Below are 19,755 nucleotides of genomic sequence, written 5' to 3'. Positions count from 1 at the left end.
ATCGTGTGATATCATCATCATCGTCATCATCATCTTCAACAGCAAACACTTAACGGGATGCTTGGTAAACTCAGGACCTTCCAAGCATTGGGGATTGTTATGGACTGAATTTTCACACACACACACCCCCCATTCATATGTTAAAGTCCCAACCCCAGTACCTCAGAATGTAATAACTGTATTTGGAGTTTGTTGAAAACCCAAGAAAATTAGTCCCCTTTCGCCACAATCTCAGCCAAAAAAAAATTCATCAAAGTTTTTTCTCCCCAAATCAGCATTTTCTCAATTTGCAAGTCTTCCTATCCTTAGTCATTTCAGCCTTATATAGCTTTATTTGCTTGCTTGAGAGAAGGGCCAGGGGAAATGCTGCTTTCTAGCTATGCCTATTTCTGCTTAATTGTCCTGTCATGAATGACTTAAAGGAAACCTCATTTAAAAACCTGGGAATAGATAAATAATGCTATTGGTGGAGCAAGTTGGTTATCCCCCTAGTTGGAGAAAATCTGCGATCCCAGATTGGTTTGATTAGTACCACTACTGTCTTCCTCCCCTGGCGAGAAGTTTGTCATTCATTGCCACACTTCTGTCTTTTTATGAAATATATTAAGATGTTTTCTCCATCTTAATTTGGAGATTATCAAGAACCTCTTAGAAAGCAAGTGCCATTGCATGCTTTGTTCCTGCCTGACTAATGATATTGCCTAAATAAGCAACTCTGGATGTGTTTTGTTTTGTTTTTTAATCTTCTCTATTCCTTTCATGTAAATATATTTTGTTTGTCAAAGTTGTTTGCAAATGAGTTTGCTCTGGAATGTACCTCATCAGGAATGATGAGGGGCCCCTATTTAAACTTCAAAGTAAAATTAGCAACACTCTTTTTCTCTTGTGGTAAAGAGTTTTGTCATTTGGTTTCTCTAAAATTTAAGCTAAATTTCTCCTTCCTTCTATGTGATTTGCCTTTTCAGCTGTTTAGCAGTTTTTCCTCTGCTTCTTTGTCCGTTGTCACATGGGAACTAATTCTACTTAGGCAAAAACTAGTATGATTTCCTGCACATCAAACTAGAGCACCTAAAAATAGTTTTTTACTCAAATATTTTTCAGCCAAAGTTTTTCAAAATACAGAAAATCTTAATAGCCAAACATTAAATCCTGCCAAAAATAAAAAGTTATAAAATGAACTGGAGCACAATGTTTAGAAAAACATAGAAATCAACCAATGATCTAATAGTATTGAACTTTTAATGTTTATGTAACTTGGCTCCATTTTATTTTCTTTCGTTGGGTATTTCTAAAATAGTCTTTGTAAATGCTTAAGTTCTGGTACTCAAGTAAATCAGTACAAAATCAGGTATTTCTTATTAGTTCACATTCTTCTCTATTAAATATACTCTAATTGAGTTTGAAAGTGTCCAAATGTAAGTCAAATGTGGGTGTTAGTGGGCAACGGGTTGAATCAAAGAACTGGGAAGTCACATAACTGGAGCTAGTCTCTGGGTTTCTTTCTTTTTAGTGGTAAAATGAAGATTGATAGTACTTCCACCTTTCACTATCCACTGACCTGTAATACAGAGCAGAATATATGTCAGGCTGCTTTGAAATCTCTGGGTGTAAAAGAACAGTGATGATCTTGGTTTAGCAGTACATAATTCAGCCAACAGACGAACCACTCATTCTTGCAAGGTCAAAACTATTTTCTCCCTTTCAGAAACAAGTTGGGGTTGCCTGGGCGAAAATACGTGTTCCTTTTGACCACACATTGGCAAGACAGGCATGTCTAATTTTCTTCTAAATCATGGCTCTAGCTTTTTCCCAGCTAAGAAATCTTAAACCAAAAGAATCTCAGGGTCCTGTTCTTTGCATACTCCCACTTTCTCTCTTAGAAATTCAAAGAACTTTAAGTGGACAGTGGGTTTTTTTTCCTTCTCCTTCTTCTCCCCAAAGGCCCCCCAGTACATAGTTGTATATTCTAGTTGTAGGTCCTTCTGGTTGTGCTATATGGGACGCCGCCTCAGCATGGCTTGACAAGCCGTGCCATGTCCACGTTCAAGATCCGAACTGGCAAAACCCTGGGCTGCTGAAGCAGAGCGCACAAACTTCACTTGGCCATGGGGCCAGCCCCAAGTGGACAGTGTTCTTGGAATCTCATTGCCTTGCTGGCTCACAGGCCCTGAGCCTGCAGATAAAAATGAAAGCACGGCAGCAGAAGGATGTATGTGTGTGAATTCACCCTTTGGTTTTCATTGAGATTATCTTGCTAATGCCCCCTTTGTAAGGTTCCCTAGGTTTACCTGGTGCCTAGCAACCTTGGTGATCAGGTGATTAGAAAGACATGGAGAGTATGGAGCCCGGATCTGAGTAGCTTAAAATACTTCACCTGTGGGTCTTTGCATTTCATATGGGTTATGGGGTAAGGAGAAGGATTTGCCTTTGGTACTTTCTTAGTTTTTATATTTTGTGCCCTACCTACTTATCCCCCTCCTCCCAGTCTCTCTTACTGCTAGGTAACCTGTGTTGTAAGACAGGCTACTTGGGTTCATTCTTCCTGGAAGAAAATAAATCTCCTGATTTAAGTAATAGAAAGATGTTATTGATTTTTTGTATTACTTCTCCTGGGAGTATTTATGTTTTAAAGACATTATCTAGGCTGAGAACAGTAGTCCTGGCTACTAAAGGAAGGGAAATATTTGGGATAAGAAGATCTTTCTGGCCTAAATTGCACCATATGGGTATGATTTTCAAAACCAGTTATGTGAAGTCACAATTAGAGTTCCTCCCAATAGCTCTAATCTCCTTTTCTATAAAACTTTTTGCACAGCTGCCATGATTTAGTCAGATTAACCTGTTTAAATTTCACTTCCTTTTTCCCTCTTGTGGAAATATTTAAAAGATCCACCAAAAAGAAGAAGGAAGTAAAGCAGCAGAGACTCAGATAAGAGGTCTCTGAATAGTTAAGATCTGATCTTACTTTAAAATTTTGCCACTGTTTATAAAACCTGTGTGTGCCACTTGCAAAGTTGAAGTTAGGTGCCTTAATTTGTTTTGCCATAACTCACATCAGTGGGAGATATGAAACTTCACAGATACCCAATGTGTCTTTTCTCCCTTGAGTTTCTAGTTAACTGACTAAAAGTTCATGTTTTCCCATAAGGTTTATTTTTTAATATAATAAAAATTTGTGGGAGTAGAGCTTTTTAATTTTTTTAAGCACTTTAACTCCTGTTGTCAGGTCCTTCTCACAAAAGTCCTTTGAAATATCTGAATGACATCTCAAGAAAACTCAGTAATGTCCAGTGATGGTTAATGCTTTTCAGCTACACTGGTAATATTCTGTCCTCTTCTAGTAGATTGTGGGAATATGGAAAAACACTTCCTCTAGAAGCTGCTTTGGCTCTGAGAGTACCTGGAATGTGCTGAGGCAGTGCTATATTCATTTATTAGAGTGAATTCTCTTAGCTCTTGGGGACCCTATCTTGGTGCTACATAGCTCTTAACATATTATGGACACTTAAGAGAATTTTGGGGTGAGTCATCTTAATTTAGTTGCTCAGTAATTAAGTTACAGTCTTAGAGCTCCTGAAGAGTCAGATTTTAGTCTTATATCATCCTCAGTAGGATGATTTGCTTTGTGATTTATAGTATAATTTTTGTGCATTTTGAAAAACTGAGTTAACATGCTCTTTACACAGTAGGTGTAGGACTTGTAGGCTATTGTATTTGAAATGAGGATTTCCTCAGGATAAAAATGGCCTGAGTGGGCCGGCCCGGTGGCACAGCACTTGGGTGCGCATGTTCCACTTCAGCGGCCCAGGGTTCACCGGTTCGGATCCTGGGTGCGGACGTGGCACCACTTGCCAAGCCATGCTGTGGTAGGCATCCCACATATAAAGTAGAGGAAGATGGGCATGGATGTTAGCTCAGGGCCAGTCTTCCTCAGCCAAAAGAAGAGGATTGGCAGCAGATGTTAGCTCAGGGCTAATCTTCCTCAAAAAAATAAAAATAAAATAAAATAATAAATAAAAAAAAATAAAAAGAGCTTCTCATGTGCCTCATAATGAGAACACCTACCATTTGTATACCTCTTTACCATTTATGAAACACCTCATAGAAGTAGTTTCATTTAGGGCAGTGTGTGGATGTGCTTTGCTGGGTAAAATATCATCTAGGTGTTTAAGGCCTGAGTCAGGCTTGTTGGGTAGGGGCCCTGGGCCTTTGGAGCAGGGTCACACCAGATCCAGAGCCTTGGCTATCTTGAGAGTCTCTTCTAAAACATTGTTTTATGTTTTCCAGGAATCTGAATTTCTGTGTTTGGAATTTGATGAGATCAAGGTCAACCAAGTCCTGAAGAAGCTCTCAGAGGTAGAAGAAAGCATCAGCACACTGATGCAGCCAGTCTAGCTGAAGATGGAGTTGTTGAAGCAAAGGTGTTCATGATCCCTCCCCAGTGGCCTGTTGTGATTTTTTTTAATCTTATTCCCCCAATAGTATTAAATCCTCAAATACATATCCTGCTTGCCTCTGTTTGCTGGGATTGCATTCTTTTTTTTGATGAGGAAGATTGGCCCTGGGCTAACATTGTTGTCAATCCTCCTCTTTTTGCTTGAAGAAGATTGTCCCTGCACTAACATCTGTGCCAGTCTTCCTCTATTTTGTATGTGGGATGCTGCCGCAGCATGGCTTGATGAGCAGTGTGCAGGTCCACACCCAGCATCCAAACCCACGAACCCCAGGCTACCAAAGCAGAGTGCGCAAACTTAACTACTATGCCACTGGGCTGGCTCTAGGATTTTTCCCTTTCATTCACTCTTAGAGTTGTTCTACTGCAGAGGTTCTCATACTTCAGCATCCAGAGGCACTTATAAAAGCATTTTAAAAACAAAAATAAAGAGGCTTCAAGAACCTGTCCCCAGAGAGTTGGGCTCTATAGGACTGAAGTGGGGTCAACTTAAAAACCCTTGCAATGGTGGTTGGTTCCTGGGTGGGATTTTAGGGATTTACACACGATAAATCATGCAAGAATTAGAAAAGGAGGAAAAAAACATTTTACTCATGCAAATACCAGGCTGACCAAATGCCATGTGTCCTAAGCTGAGGCCTAGAGGAGCCTGCCTAACTTAGAAGAGGTTTACTGACCCTAGTAAAACCTGACATGCTTTTGGAACTGATTCAGGCATTTGGATTAGTTCTTCCTAAATCTGGGGGGGTCTGGTTTGATGTGAGCTACTGAGAAACATGGGCTTTTCTGGAACCTACAACAAAACTGGCCTCATCACAAAGGGACTCCCTTCACTCATCTCAACTCAGGGTTGTGGGGAAGGAAAAATGTCTACTGAGGGAATGTGAGATCTTTTACGTCAGAAAATTTTACCTGAGTCATCAAATAAAACCTCTTCAAGAAAATTTCAGGGCTGGCCTGGTGGCGCAGTGGTTAAGTTCGCATATTCCACTTCTCAGCGGCCCGGGGTTTGCCGGTTTGGATCCCGGGTGTAGACATGGCACCGCTTGGCAAAAGCCATGCCGTGGTATGTGTCCCACGTATAAAGTAGAGGAAGATGGGCAGGGATGTTAGCTCAGGGCCAGTCTTCCTCAGCAAAAAGAGGAGGATTGGCAGATGTTAGCTCAGGGCTAATCTTCCTCAAAAGAAAAAAAAGAAAATTTCTTCAAGAAAACTAGTGTCAAAACTAGGTCCTAGGGTCTGGCCCTGTGGCCAAGTGGTTAAGTTCTTGCGCTCCGCTTCAGCGGCCGAGGGTTTCGCCAGTGTGGATCCCGGGTGCAGACATGGCCCTGCTCGTCAGGCCATATTGAGGCAGCGTCCCACATGCCACAACTAGAAGGACCTGCGACTAGGATATACAGCTATGTACTGGGGAGATTTGGGGAGAAGAAGGAAAAACAAAAAACAAAAAAAAACTAGGTCCTAGAAGAGAAGTTACATCAAACGCCGAGAATATTCGGAGGAGGAAGCTGTCAATCAGTATATGGAGGCTATAGTCCTTGTTGAACTGATTTTGTCCTCTGATACTGATAAAATTTAGAAACCTCAGTTGCCTTTGGGATGTAATGTGTTCAAAAAATGTAGTTCTCTTGGTCTGCGGTTACAGCATATGTCAGTTCTAACGAGTTTATTCCAGGGCAGGAATAAGTCCTCTTTTGTTAAGCATTTTCTTCTAAATCAGTTTGGAGACATTTCTAGGAGCTCTTCCAACACTGAAGCTGAAAATATTGGCTTTCTCCTTGATTAAAACCATCCCAGCAGTTAGCAAACAATGACCAGAAGGTTTTAAATGTAGCTCCTGTGGACCCTTCAGAAAACATCTTGAAACAGTATGGTAAATAGATTCAGAAAAGCCGTCTGGTTTGGCCAAAGAACTGTTAAAACTTGCTTTCTCTTCTCAGGGCTACTGTCACATGATCCTGGAGAATTTAGATAATGTCTCCTGCTATAAAATGGAGGAAAGAATATCTCATCAGATAAAGAGATTCCAGATGTCATTGGAAGGAAGGACCATAGCTACCACATTAGTATTGACTCACATATCCAATGAAAATCTGTGGAAGCCCGAAGGAACAGCCCTGGGCCCACAGGGAGAGGAAATCATTGTCGTGGTTTGAAGCTCTGTTTAGATCATCCTATGAAAGTAATAGTCACAAAAGTGGACGTGGGGCTTTTTTACTGTATCTGAAAACCCTAGGTCATTGGAAAAACTGTTAGTGTGTACTGGCTTTTTCAGAATAATATAATAATAATAATAAAAAAGAAACTGGTTGCTGCAGGTGGTCCCCACATTTAACACTAAACATTTGAATGCAAGTGGTTTTGGACAGGCTGTTTGCATGTTTTATATTTCCTGGTGATTTTTAATTTCCGATTACCAAAGGAGTTATATGTTTATTGTAGTCTTTTGTGAAAATACAGAACATACGAAGAGGAACAGTTAAATGATCCGTCAACTTAACATACAGAGATAACAAAAAGAAGGCCAGAACTGGGAAAAGAGTTGACTTTCCCTGAATAAATTCCTGGAAGTGGAGTGCATGGTTTTTAAGACTTTGATAAACATTACCAAATTGCTCTCCAGAAAGGTTATATCAGTTTTTATTCCCTCTAAGAAAATATAAGAACAAATCATTCCCTTTCTTGCCTAATTGGATTTTATCTGTTTTTTGTATTTTGGGGGACTAATTTGTTTTTGTAAATTTTTGCAAGGGACATTTATTTAAACCAGGACATCTCCCTGGGGAGAGTGCAAGCATAGAGAAAGGACCAGGGAAGGAGAAAATTGACATAAGGGTCCCAGCAGACCCCACTAGGTTTCCTACTTCTGTAAGCCTAGGTTAAAATCACTTTATTTTGAGTTCAGGAAATGTGGGGCAAAATAAAAATAATCCTCAGCCTGAACTAGGCCTTGTAGAAATTGTCCCTGCTTGAGCAGTAAGCACTCTAAGTCCAGTCTGATTAGAAATAGTCCAGGCAAACCAAAAGTTGCTTCCGAATAAAGTCGGAAAGAAACTCCAGACTTGAGTAGTTTCATGTAGGTAAGGAGCAAAGGATTTGGCTTTATTCTCAGGACTGGCTTTTCTTGGAAGTCCTGGTTCTTAGCGGCTTCGTCAGTGAAGGCTTAAATTCCACCATTATAGCCTCCTCTTTCCTTTATATAACCTCTCTTCTCTCAGTCTTTTTTAATGATGATTCAAAAAGAATTACAGCATTTTAAACTTTAGTTTAATTTATTCTCCCTCAAATGCTAGAAGGTGGTGAAAAGCAAAGGATGACATTGAGTATCTGAAATCTTAAATAGCTGACATTGTGTCAAGCTATTAGTTGTTGAAGTGCTTTTTTTAGATCTGAGTGAAAATTTGGAAAAGTGAATATAAATAGAAGTTAAAGGAAAATAAATATTAAACAGGTGTTAGAAAATAGTGTTTTCTAAAGTGCACAATAAATATCTCTACCAGTGAAGGGACAAGGATATAGAAGGAAGTCTTCTAGAGTCAGCTCAGAGATGATTGGCTATTTTCCTAAAAGAACAGGATGCTGGAAGAACGGACCTTTGTGGGACAATTGTCACCTTATAATTCTTAGTTGTCCAACTTTCCAGCCAAGGTTTTCAAATATTTTAGATGGTGATTTAGCCAGCAGAAGGGAAGACCCGATAGAGTATAATTAGCTTGTGCTTAACTCTAGTTGCAAAGTATACAGGTTTTTGTGGGGGTTTTTGAGGAAGATTAGCCCTGAGCTAACGTCTGCTGCCAATCCTCCTCTTTTTGCTGAGGAAGACTGGGCCTGAGCTAACATCTGTGCCCATCTTCCCCCACTTTATATGTGGGACATCTGCCACAGCATGGCTTGCCAAGCAGTGTGTAGGTCCCCACCTGGGATCCGAACTGGCAAACCCTGGGCCGCCAAAGCAGAACTTGCAAACTTAACCACTGCGCCCCCGGGCTGGCCCCAAAGTATACAGTTTTTAACCTCAAAAATTGAGAGAGAGCAATTTTTATCTAAGTGCAGTCAATTCTTCCTGATCTGGGGAATGGCCATAATTGTCTCTTATAGCATCACAACTGTATGCAATGCTGAGCTAGCCTTTGTTACGAAGGATCCCGCCTGGGCCTGCTTCTTATCAGATAAACAGTGACAACTGATATAACTTATAAGTTCATATATTATGAGAATAAAATACTAGACCTGTACATAAGCAGGTGGAAAATATGGGTATTTACTCACCAAGACTATAATTAGGCCTTTTATTTCTCTTGTACCTGCTCTGTTTCCTGTGTAAGGGTTTCAAGTTCTCTTGATTCACAGGATGCAGGTGGGGAAGAGATGAAAAGGGGGGAAATATGGATTTGATTGCACAAGTGGATTAGAGATTAAACTGTTTAAAAGAAATTTAGGCTGAAAAATGAAAATAGTTAAAATCTAAATGCTTTTATTTTACTGTTTTTATATTAATAAATGTAAATAAAAATAAATTTGGAGATTTTGTATGATTCATATTCTGGCTGTTTTTAGAACCATGACTAAGATTTGGCGACTGATTTGGAGTCTTTTGGTAAAAGCTAATTTATCATCTTGTCAAAATGGGGAAACATCTGGTCGGAAAGGGCAGAGGACTTGTATAAGGCCGTGGTCAGGAAGAGACCTCAGGGTATTGTCTTCCATCTTTATGTTCTACCTGCCAGACACTCCAAAAGAATACTGTGTGCTTGTAAAAAATGTCTCTGTCCTTGCTGATTGTATTTAGATGATGACAGTTCCTACAGTGATGAGTTTTGTATGCAGGTGTGACCTTGGGACTGTGAGATCCAATGTCACTTGCAACCTGCATCCATGTTAGATCTTTCTCTGAGCTGAGGCTGCTGATGCTCTTTGTAGAGCCTGATGCTGTTTCTGATGACCTGGACCTCACTGTCCACTCAATGCCACCCATCTCAGAGCACAATGTGCAAGATGAGTCTCCTGCCACATGGGGCTTCCTGGCTGTCCACAGTACCCACGTAGGCAGTAGATTGTCCTTATCCTAGCTGGACAACCATGACCCAAGCTTGCTAAATACATCCTAACTCTTGGCCATTAATTCATTGTAACAATGTCTGTGGTGAATTCTGTAGCAGCTACTTCCTCACTATTATGGTTTTCTCAACATGGTCCACCCATGGTGCAGTAGAATAGAGATCAGATTTTTTTTTTAATGTTGTAATTATAAAAGTAATACATGTTCATTAAAAAATTATTATTTAATTTTTAAATCAGTACAGAATTGTGTGGAACAAAAGTAAGTCTCCCTTGCCTTCTGCTGTTAAAAAAATCTCTCAGGGCCAGCCCGGTGCGCAGCGGTTAAGTGCGCACATTCCACTTCGGAGGCCTGGGGTTCGCCGGTTCGGATCCCAGGTGCGGACATGGTACCACTTGGCAAGCCATGCTGTGGTAGGTGTCCCACATATGAAATAGAGGAAGATGGGCAGGATGTTAGCTCAGGGCCAGTCTTCCTCAGCAAAAAGAGGAGGATTGGCAGTAGTTAGCTCAGAGCTAATCTTCCTCAAAAAAAAAAATCTCTCTTCCCAGAAGACATTGCCGTTAACAGTCTGGCTTTTCCTTCCAGATACTTTCTCTGTGTGTTTGTGTGTGTGTATGTATGTGTGTGTGTGTGTGAGAGGAAGATTGGCCCTGAGCTAACATCTGTTGTCAGTCCTCCTCTTTTTCCTCAAGGAAGATTGTCACTGAGCTAACATCTGTGCCAATCTTCCTGTATTTTTATGTGGGATGTCACCACAGCATGGCTGGATGAGCAGTGCTAGGTACACACCCAGGATCTGAACCTGCGTGCAGAGCGTGCGAATTTAACCACTATGCCACCAGGAAAACCCTTCCTGACACTTTCTGTGTACACTTAAATAAGGGTGTATGTATGTATTTTATATATATATATATATATATATATATATATATCATTATATAGTTATAGTTGCAAGTACAGATATACCTTCAAAGCATCATTTTAGTGGTTCTTAACTTTTGGATGACACCTTATGTCAAAGAATCCAGTGAAAACTCTGGATTCTCTTTGCCAGAAAAAAATAGATTCACTGAATTTTTCATTCAGTATCAGGAGTTTCATGAATTCTCAGAAGGCAATCTGTGATCACCTCTCCCTACTCCCCAACGTCTTATGGAGCCAGGGGCAGCCTAGAAAATAGCAACAATTTATAATGGATTTGGAGAGGATTATTATTTATAGCAGAAACCTAATGAACCAGAATACTCAGAGTCCTCTTAGTTGAATTTTCTGGTCAACAGACTTTAATCACCAAATCTTTTTTAATCACAAAACCTTGGATTAGTAACTCTACAAAAAGTCTGAGTTCACTCCCCTATGTGACGATCCAAGGATCCCTCAGCATTCCAACCTCATCTTTGTGTGCCTACTGAATTGTCACAACTACCATCACAGCACCTGCAGCATTTTAGTACACAACCTTGTATGCACAGCTGTCTCCCCCGGGCTGTAAACTCCTTAAGTGTAGGGACCTTACCTCACACATCTTTGTATCCCCTCCTCCCCCCACCTGCAAAAGTCTCCACAGTTGTGCATGAGATGAATGAGCACCAGAGATATGATGCCTGAGTTGAGTATTAATCAAATACTCTTAGTTTTTCCACTTAGGGAAGAAGAAAGCATTCGAGTCAGATTGAGGTTTGAATCACAGCTCTGCCCAGGGTCCTAGCTGTGTGACCTCAGGCATGTTTAGTTTTCTCATCTGAAAATAGGGATGATAAATCTAATTCACAGAGTTAGATACTATGGAGTAAATACAATTTAGAGATAGTCAAAAAGACATCTTTTAGAAACCTAGATCAAATCCTGGCTCTGTTACTAGTTGTACAACCTTGGGCAATTTTTTAAACATCTCTGTGCTTCAGTTTCTTCATTTGTAAAAAGTGGAGTGACAGTACAGTAGTACCTACTTCTGTCGGCATATTGGTAGAATAAAATGAGTTAACATGTGGAAAGCACCTGGAGTAATGGCTGCATGAAGTCAGCCATATAAATGTTTGCTGCTGCTATTATTATCATTATTACTACTGTTAGGAACTGTTTCCTTACAATGCTGAAACCAGTAGCCATGAAGCAGTTTATAAGCAATATAAGTCAGTAGCCAATTAAGTGCTAAATTGAATGGTGCAAACTACAATTGCTCTGTGAGTTTCAGCAAAGAGAAAAGTCAAAGGGGACTGGAATCATCAGGAAAGGTTTTAAGCCAAAGCTTTTAAAATCAGGTGAACTTGTGAAGGATAGAGGGGTATGTCTTTGGATCTGGAGGTGGAAAGGGAACACATTTCCAGGTATGGGAGGGGTGTCACCTCTTCGTGGAAGGTGCCTTTCTTTTGTCTTGGTGGATATTGACAAACATGGATCATATCCAGCTTATCATCTGGCTCAGGTGCTTGGTGATGAGTTGTTATAAGTGGAGAGGTGAGAAAAGGGATACAAATGCAGTTGTGTTCCCATGGAAGACAAACAAAGCTAAACATAGCCCCAGTAGGAGAACCTATGACTGCTAACAGACATGGGACTGCCCAACTGAACGAACCCCAAGGTGCCCTCCCTCCCTGGAGAGTCGAGGCCTGAAGCAGTTTCTGAGCATCCCTGGCAGAGCTGTGGGCCCATTCTGTCTTGATTGGGAAAGGAAGGTAAAGTCTGTTCTTCTTTCAAGGGTCGCTTACTGCCTCCTGAAGAGAATCACCAGGGCCTAGATTCTGGAAAGGGAAAGGAAAATGAGGAGAACATAAAAAAAGGAACCTTTGTCTTAGCCCATGAGATTCATGTTCATGTCCCCCAAGCAGTTTGCAGAAAGGAATGAAGGTTCTTAAAAAACAACAACAAAAAACCCCCTCCTGCCCTTTCCTCAAAGCACAGTTCAGTTATGGAAGACTTAGAGGGGGTGAAGGTTGTTACTCTATGCAAAACTGAACTTTGCCTGAAGGGTTTATATTTTCTGTCAATCAATATCAGCCCAAGAATGGCACAAGAAGACAGACAGGCCACGTAATATTTTGTTCTTCCCTGAAGCCCCAGTCTGATCTGGATTGGCTGGTCAGGATGGGGGCTGGAAGTGAGGTGCCAAATCCTCTGGGTACAGAGGGACCACCTGGCTTTGGACTTCATAGACCAAGAAGTTGCCTTTCCCCCGATCCTCTCTGAGCTGGAAGAAAGCAAATCACTTCATAAGTTACTGTATTCATAAGTTACTGTATGATCCATTAAACCATAGATGTAGCCATTTGCTGGATAGTGTACCACCACTTCAAATATGGTCTATAGGGAATTTAGAGAAAAATCTTTTTCCCAGTATCAGAAAGTAAATTAAGTAAACTAATAATAAATCATAAATAAGTAAATAATAAATAATAACTAACTAGATAATCTGGGACCAGGAGCATCTAGTGGGACAGTTATCAGTCCCACCCAATTCCCTTGCTGAGACAGGTGGGAAAAGCTGATCCTTCTTTTCATCCATACTTACGCATGTAATTTTAATAAATGGGGAAAGATAATGCAAAAGTTTAATGAACAGTCCCCTTCCTGCTCCCTGTACTCATAGGGAACAGCTGAATAAAAAGCTAAGGGATTTTGATTACGAAGGTCCCTAAAGAGCTGGAGAAATCTCCTCACTGAGGACCTGACCCTGGGAGGATCAACTTGCAGCCCTGTGGAACCATTGCTGGAGGGGCAAGACCCAGCAAGTCTCTGTTGCCTTGCCTGAGCCCCGGGAGAGAAGTGGTTGCTGTGCAACCATAGCAGGGCCATTCTTTGTAGATCAAGTGCCACACCTAGTTTTGCACCTGGAAGTTTAGTAAATTAACTGTGCACATGGTTTGTTGAGCTGGGTTGACGAAACAAGTAGTGATTAAACTCTTGTCCTTTCCTTTCATTCTTTTGTCTCATCTATGTCTTGGAGAAGGACTGAAGATTGCTGGTGGCTTGTTGCATTTCTCACCCTTGGTTTACCAAAGGTGCTAAATCACCCAGTCAGTCAGAATTAAGCACATGCGTTCAGCTAAGCCAGAGTTTTTTGAGATATTTTTATTTTCACATTTCAAGAGCATCACCATAGTCATAGGAAAAATCAAGACTTTGTAAGATTTCTTTAATTTCATAGTACTTTTATTTTGAATTATAAATGCAGAGAAGTGAGGAGAATCATCATCTTTTCAGTGCTTTTCAGGGACCTTTAAGGGTCTTAATCAGGCCTGATATCCAGTTTCCAGAGTGCCCTGGGGGAGAAGGGTGTGGCTGCCCAAGAGGCCCGGTATCAGGAGTGAGAGGGTGCCTCCCATTCCAGAATCTCAGAACCCTGACCTTGGCCTTTTGGGTGGAAGTTTATGGACATTTCTGTCTTCAGGGAGTTGTTTTGGTTTTAACTTTACACAAATAATTCATGGATACCTTGTCCTTGAGAAGCATTTAAACCTTACAATTAAGGCTGAAGTCCCTTATGACGAATACCATCCGTCTTGGTTTTCTTTTCCTCTTCCCCAGCAATAACCTCTGTGGTCACTTTGAGTATATCTCCTTCCAGGTTTTTTTAAATAACTTTTGCATACTTGCATATGTGCCCATATTTATAGTATTGTTTGATGTATTTGTATAACATAAGTGCAATCATACTGTATGTATTGTCCTGCAAAATTGCTTTTTCCCTCAACAATATGTCTTGAGACTTTTCCAAATTAGTACTGCAGAGACCAACAACCCACCAAACCAGTGTAGAAAATACTTCAAAGTGGAAACATCTAAGCTACAGAAGATGGTGAGAGAAATCTGATCGGAACTTCCTTTATCTGATCAGAACAGAGCTTTACTAGAGTCAGCCGCCAGCACTCTCCCCTCCCCACCCCCTCAACTGTCAAGTCAGGGAGGCACTGACCTTGTCACCAAGACATTCCAAAAAAATTGTGTAAACGACTCTCACCAGAATCTTCCATCTTTTGAAGCCCAAACCCCCTACCTTCCCTTATTAAGCTGGTATATAAACCTTTACCCCTAGCTACTCTGGAAGCTACTCTGGGGTACTGTAGAGAGTACTATCGAGTGGGCCTGCATGCATAAAAAATTTTTTTCCCATTAATTTGTGTATTGTCAGTTCATACACAGAACCTCCCTCCCCCTGCCCAATCACCCCTGAGCTGGTAGAGAAGTTTTTCCTCCCAACAGTTTGTATAAATTTTCCTCATTAATTTCAGCTGCTGCATAGCATTCCATAGACACAATAGTTTCCGGGGGGAGGGAGGTATTTATTTATTTTTGAGGAAGATTAGCTCTGAGCTAACATCTGCCACCAATCTTCCTCTTTTTGCTGAGGAAGACTGGCCCTGAGCTAACATTCATTCCCATCTTCCTCTCTTTATATGTGGGACACCTGCCAGAGCACGGCTTGCCAAGAGGTGTGTAGGTCCGCACTTGGGATCTGAACCATTGTAGGGGAGGAAGACATTTCCTCTCCCTTCTCTGGGTTCTTCTGGCTGGAGAATGAATTAAACCTACATGAGACAGAATAGCAGGAGAAAATTAAACAAAGCTTTATAACATGTATACATGGGAGAGGCTCAGGCAAGCTGAGCAACTCGCCAAAATGGCTGAAGCCGCCATCTTAAATATCATCTTCAGCTAATGACAAAGGAGGATGTTAGGGGTTGAGGGGGAGCCGATCATGGGAGATTACCACACAAGTACAGTAAACAAATGCAGATTTAAGTCCTTGCCTTTGGCATTGATTAGGAGTTTCTAGAGATAAGGGCATCCCCCCTTCTTCCTGGTACAGAGAGGGAGACAGCTTTACAGATGGAGATTTCCTTTACAATGTAAATGTCTCCTGACAAAGGGCAAGCAAGTTCCACTCCTCAGAGCCTCCTTCCCTCTCCCAGTTTATCAAAAGTAACCAGCCCCAAATAATCCTCATACCAAAGAGACATATCTTGGGGTGGCCAATTCCAGGCCCCCACACCATCAAACCCCAGGCCACCGAAGCAGAATGTGTGAACTTAACCGCTGCGCCACCAGGCCAGCCCTAGGGTAGGGGGTTGCAGTTAAAATTCCCTGTCAGTGGATATTTAGGTTGTTTACAATTTTTCCTCATTGCTAACAATGCTGCAGTGAACATCCTTGCACATGCCTACCTGTATATATGTGCAAACATATCTTAGAAAACAGGAATTGCTGTATCATGGGTTATGTGCTTTTTAGATTCTAGACACTGGCAAATAGACTGTGGAGGTCCCCAGTCTTCCAGAAAAGGGAGTAGGAGCTGATTTGTAGCCTTTGCCCATATCCATTGCTTGAGTTCTCCCACCGTGGCTGATTTCAAACAGCTTATGTGACATTACCAAACTTGGAGTTGGGAAGGGATATGCACAGTCGGCTCTTGCAGGCTGGTATAAACTGGCTCCAGCACAGTTCCCAATAGCCCTCTAAAGTAGCCCAACCAACTTATACTTCCACAAGCAGTGTATGAAAGTATCTTGATAATATCACCCTTTTTTGCCAATATGATGAATCAAAAATGGTATCTCATTTTGCCTTGCGTTTTTCCAGTCACCAGTGAGGTTGAACATCTTTTTGTGTCTTTGCTATTTTTATTTCCTCTTCTGTGAAACTGTCCATATCCTTTGCCTGTTTTTCTTTTGAGTCGTTTGCCTTTCTTACTGATTTGGAGGAGCCCTCGATGTAGTCTAGAAACATATCATCCATCAAGGAGTTTTCAGTCTATTCTAGAGGATGCAATTGGAGGAATATTCTCAAATTTCATTAATTGCCTGCTGTATGAACATATCCATCAAGGACTACGACTGAGAGAAAAGTACACGTTGTGTACATCAAACTCTATGTGTACTTGTTTAAGATCGTGGTAGGGGCAGTTGAACATACCCATGCATACCAGTAACACTAATAAAAAGTAATTACTATGAAAAAAAGTATATTTTGCCCCCATCAGCCTATTTGTCATTTTTTTCACAAGTATCTTATTGATCCTCACTTCCATTGGGGTCACTTAGGTCACTGCACTTTTTTCTTGAAGGAATACATACACCAGCACTTCTGATTCTCACTGAAGTCTCTTTTGAGTCTTCCTGTGAGGCCTCATTCCTCATCTGCTTTTCACTGTTGGCCCTGATCTGAAAGGTGGAGTGCTTTTCTCTTGAGGCTGTTTCTCCCTGAAAATGACTGGCTGCCCCACCAGCTTGCCGTCCTCTGGGGTGCACTGTTCCCAGAATCCCTCAAATGCAGGATGCCGGAGGCGAGCTGTTCTTACAAAGGCAGAGCTGTGTAGAAGGAAACGTAATAGAGATGTCATCTTAGGTGGGAGTGGTTATCTGCAAAATGTGATTCTGACCACTTATAATTTGCTACTTAGATTTCAGACTTGAACCAAACATCAAAAGTTTTAAGTTGAAAAGATACTGAAAAAGTACCAAGTGGTAATGCAGATGTTAGGAAGGGCAACTCTTTTGTTTGTTTGTTTATTGAGGTCACATTAGTTTATAACATAAATTTCGGGGATCGGCCCGGTGACACAGCGGTTAAGTTCGCACGTTCGGCTTCTCCACGGCCCAGGGTTTGCCAGTTAAGATCCCGGGTGCCAAGATGGCACCACTTGGCAAAAGCCATGCTGTGGTAGGCGTCCCATGTATAAAGTAGAGGAAGATGGGCATGGATGTTAGCTCAGGGCCAGTCTTCCTCAGCAAAAAGAGGAGGATTGGCAGTAGTTAGCTCAGGGCTAATCTTCCTCAAAAAAAAAACAAAAACAAAAACATAAGTTTCAGTTGTACATGATTATATTTTCACTTCTGCATAGACTGCATTGTGTTCACCACCAAAAACCTAGTTGAGGTAGGGCAACTCTTGCACCCCAATTCCCTGGTATTCTTACCCATCTTTCTTGCCCCCACCACAATGCCCAGTACTGTTTTAGAGAATTCTGAAAAAGGTTCTTGATTCTCTGAATTTGCACTAAGCTGGAAACTAACTTTGGCAACATGTTAGAGCAGCAAGGAGTTCCTAACCAGGGATGGACATCAGAATCCCCTGGGCAGTGTCTACTAGACATGCCAAGCTTGCTGAATCAGAGTTTGGGTAGAGGGCCGGCATATTTGCCAAAATGTATTTGGCAAAAAGTTCTGGAATGATTCTGATATGCCCTCATAACTAGGAACCACTACTCTATGCTAGTGCCATTCCATGACAAGATTGGTACAGACATTCAGCGTAAGTGTTTAGAAACATTTATAGCAATTTCACAGAGCGTATCTGTTGAGTATAATAATAAGTTTGGGCTTGTGTTGTACATATATTTTTTATTTTATCTTTTTAAAAATTGTGTATCTTACAAAATTATCAGGTTTGATGGATTGGAAATTTTAAAAATCAGTCCTTCCTCACAGATAGTTTGAGAGGCAGTGTTCTAGACTAGTTTAGCTGTGTCCAAGTCGGACAGGCACAACTAAAAATTCTCTGGTTTGGTAGCTTTGTGATCTTAGGTGAGTGAGTAAGTCTCAGTGACCTCTTCTGGTGGGTCATTGAGAGGATTAGAAATAATGAATGTATGTAAAGCACTTAGCACACTGCCTGATGTTAATAGAAGTTGTTGGAAGCCCATGATGGAATAATTCCTAACAAAACTATCTTCCAGTTGGCTGTTGAAATCACACAGAATCATGGAGCGTAGTGAGTGAGTCTTTTTATTCAGGCTCATGCATCATATTCTAACCGACCTAGAGTGCACGGCACGACAGGCATTTGACTGCCCTCTGTAAGGTGTTTAACCATGAGTACAGGGGCTTAGTGGCCAAGGCACCTACAGGGCCAACCTCTACTCAGCAGACTTCCCCTCAACTTCTTCTTGCCTCCTCTCTTATAATCCCCTTCCCCGTAGTCCTCTGTTTCTTCCCCCAGAGATCCCAACAGCTTTTTACATCTTAAAAGCACAGTCATTTTCTGTTCCTGGTGGAGGGTAAGGAGGGAGGCAGGGGGCATTTCTGACCACTGTGGTCTGACCTCCTGTTCAAGCATCTGAAAATAACCAGACCATTCATACTGTGCCTGTTAACCTCCTGCAGGTATCACTCCTGTGTCCTTATTGTGCTAAAAGAGTATCTATCTCTTCCTTTGACTTGTATTACAAACAGTCCCTTTCTCTTACCTTCGCCTTGGTGGGTACCATTATCATTATTACAGTGTTGTGTCATAGTTAAATACAGGTGCTTTGGAGCCAGCAACTTTGGATTGAATTCTGACTCTGCTACGTGTTAGTTGTGTGGCTTAGGAAAAATGTAGTTTTTAAAAAATCATCATAACTACTATTAGGAGCAACCATAACAGGGCTATTTACCGTAGTGGAGAATGGGTTCGAGCCTTTTGGCCCAACTTGAATATTCAGGAATATTCAGGAAAGTGGACTGGAGTACAAGGCTTTAACAGGCCCTCCTTTCTTCCAGGATCCACAGTTCTTTTAGATGACAGCACAGACCACTTGTTGGGTCTGACTATAAAATCTGAACTTCTCTGGTTAGGGTTTTTTAATTTAAGGCAATGTGATTTAAAATTCCTCATCCGCAGTATTTCCTGTAAACCAGAAGTTAGGTCTAGAATCTTGATTAGTTCAGATTAAAATTTTTGGCAAGAATACTTCATAGTTTTCTCAAACCTAAATTCCTGTACAGATTTAATTCTAGCAACTAGCTAGTTAGCTGTTTGCTTTCCATTTTCGTCTGTTTGTCTCCACTGACTTGTTCACCCTTCAGGCTTCAACTTAGATATCACTCTCTCAGGGAAGCTGCCTCTGACCCTCCAAGTCTAGTGCATGGGCTCCTTTCATGACTTCACTAGACAGAATTGTATCTGGATGCCCCAGTAAACTTCTTGCAGCCCACCTTCCCCTGTCCTACCTCGCTCTGCCTTTCACCTACTTGATACCTGTGCATCCTTCAGTCCTCAGCTCAGATGGTGTACCCTGTAGGTCAGCTTTCCCCATTATACAATCAGCCATATTCTCTTGTGATTTTCTTTCATAGCATTTATCACAAGTTATTTCTGGATTTTCTTTTTCATGAAAGTCTCACTTATTAGACTATAAACTTTTGGAGGCTGGGGTCATGTTTACAGTTGCTTACTGCTGTATCCCCAGCACCTAGCATGGTACCTGGCTCATTGTAGCAGTTACTAAATATTTATTGGATGATAAAAGGTGCTATTTCATTCA

The 19,755-nt window shown here is 41.2% G+C and overlaps 1 protein-coding gene across 3 annotated transcripts in view; it reads left to right on the top strand.

The window, feature by feature from the left end:
• COMMD1 (copper metabolism domain containing 1) overlaps positions 1 to 19,755 on the top strand; it is a 226,624-nt gene that overhangs the window by 144,948 nt on the left and 61,921 nt on the right. For 2 of the 3 annotated variants that reach the window (XR_011526050.1, XM_070572596.1), the window contains exon 3: positions 4,288 to 4,421. Coding sequence is in view for 2 of the 3 variants with exons in the window: in XM_070572596.1 (XP_070428697.1) it covers positions 4,288 to 4,395 (108 nt within the window). In the remaining variant the exon portion in view is untranslated. Of the gene's footprint in view, positions 1 to 4,287; positions 4,422 to 6,393; positions 8,991 to 19,755 lie in introns of those variants that run through there. The other variant, XM_070572595.1, reaches the window with a different exon arrangement.

The sequence above is a fragment of the Equus przewalskii genome, chromosome 14 (genome assembly GCF_037783145.1).
Source record: "Equus przewalskii isolate Varuska chromosome 14, EquPr2, whole genome shotgun sequence".
Lineage (NCBI taxonomy): Eukaryota > Metazoa > Chordata > Mammalia > Perissodactyla > Equidae > Equus > Equus przewalskii.
This window is presented reverse-complemented; position numbering and strand designations above follow the sequence as displayed.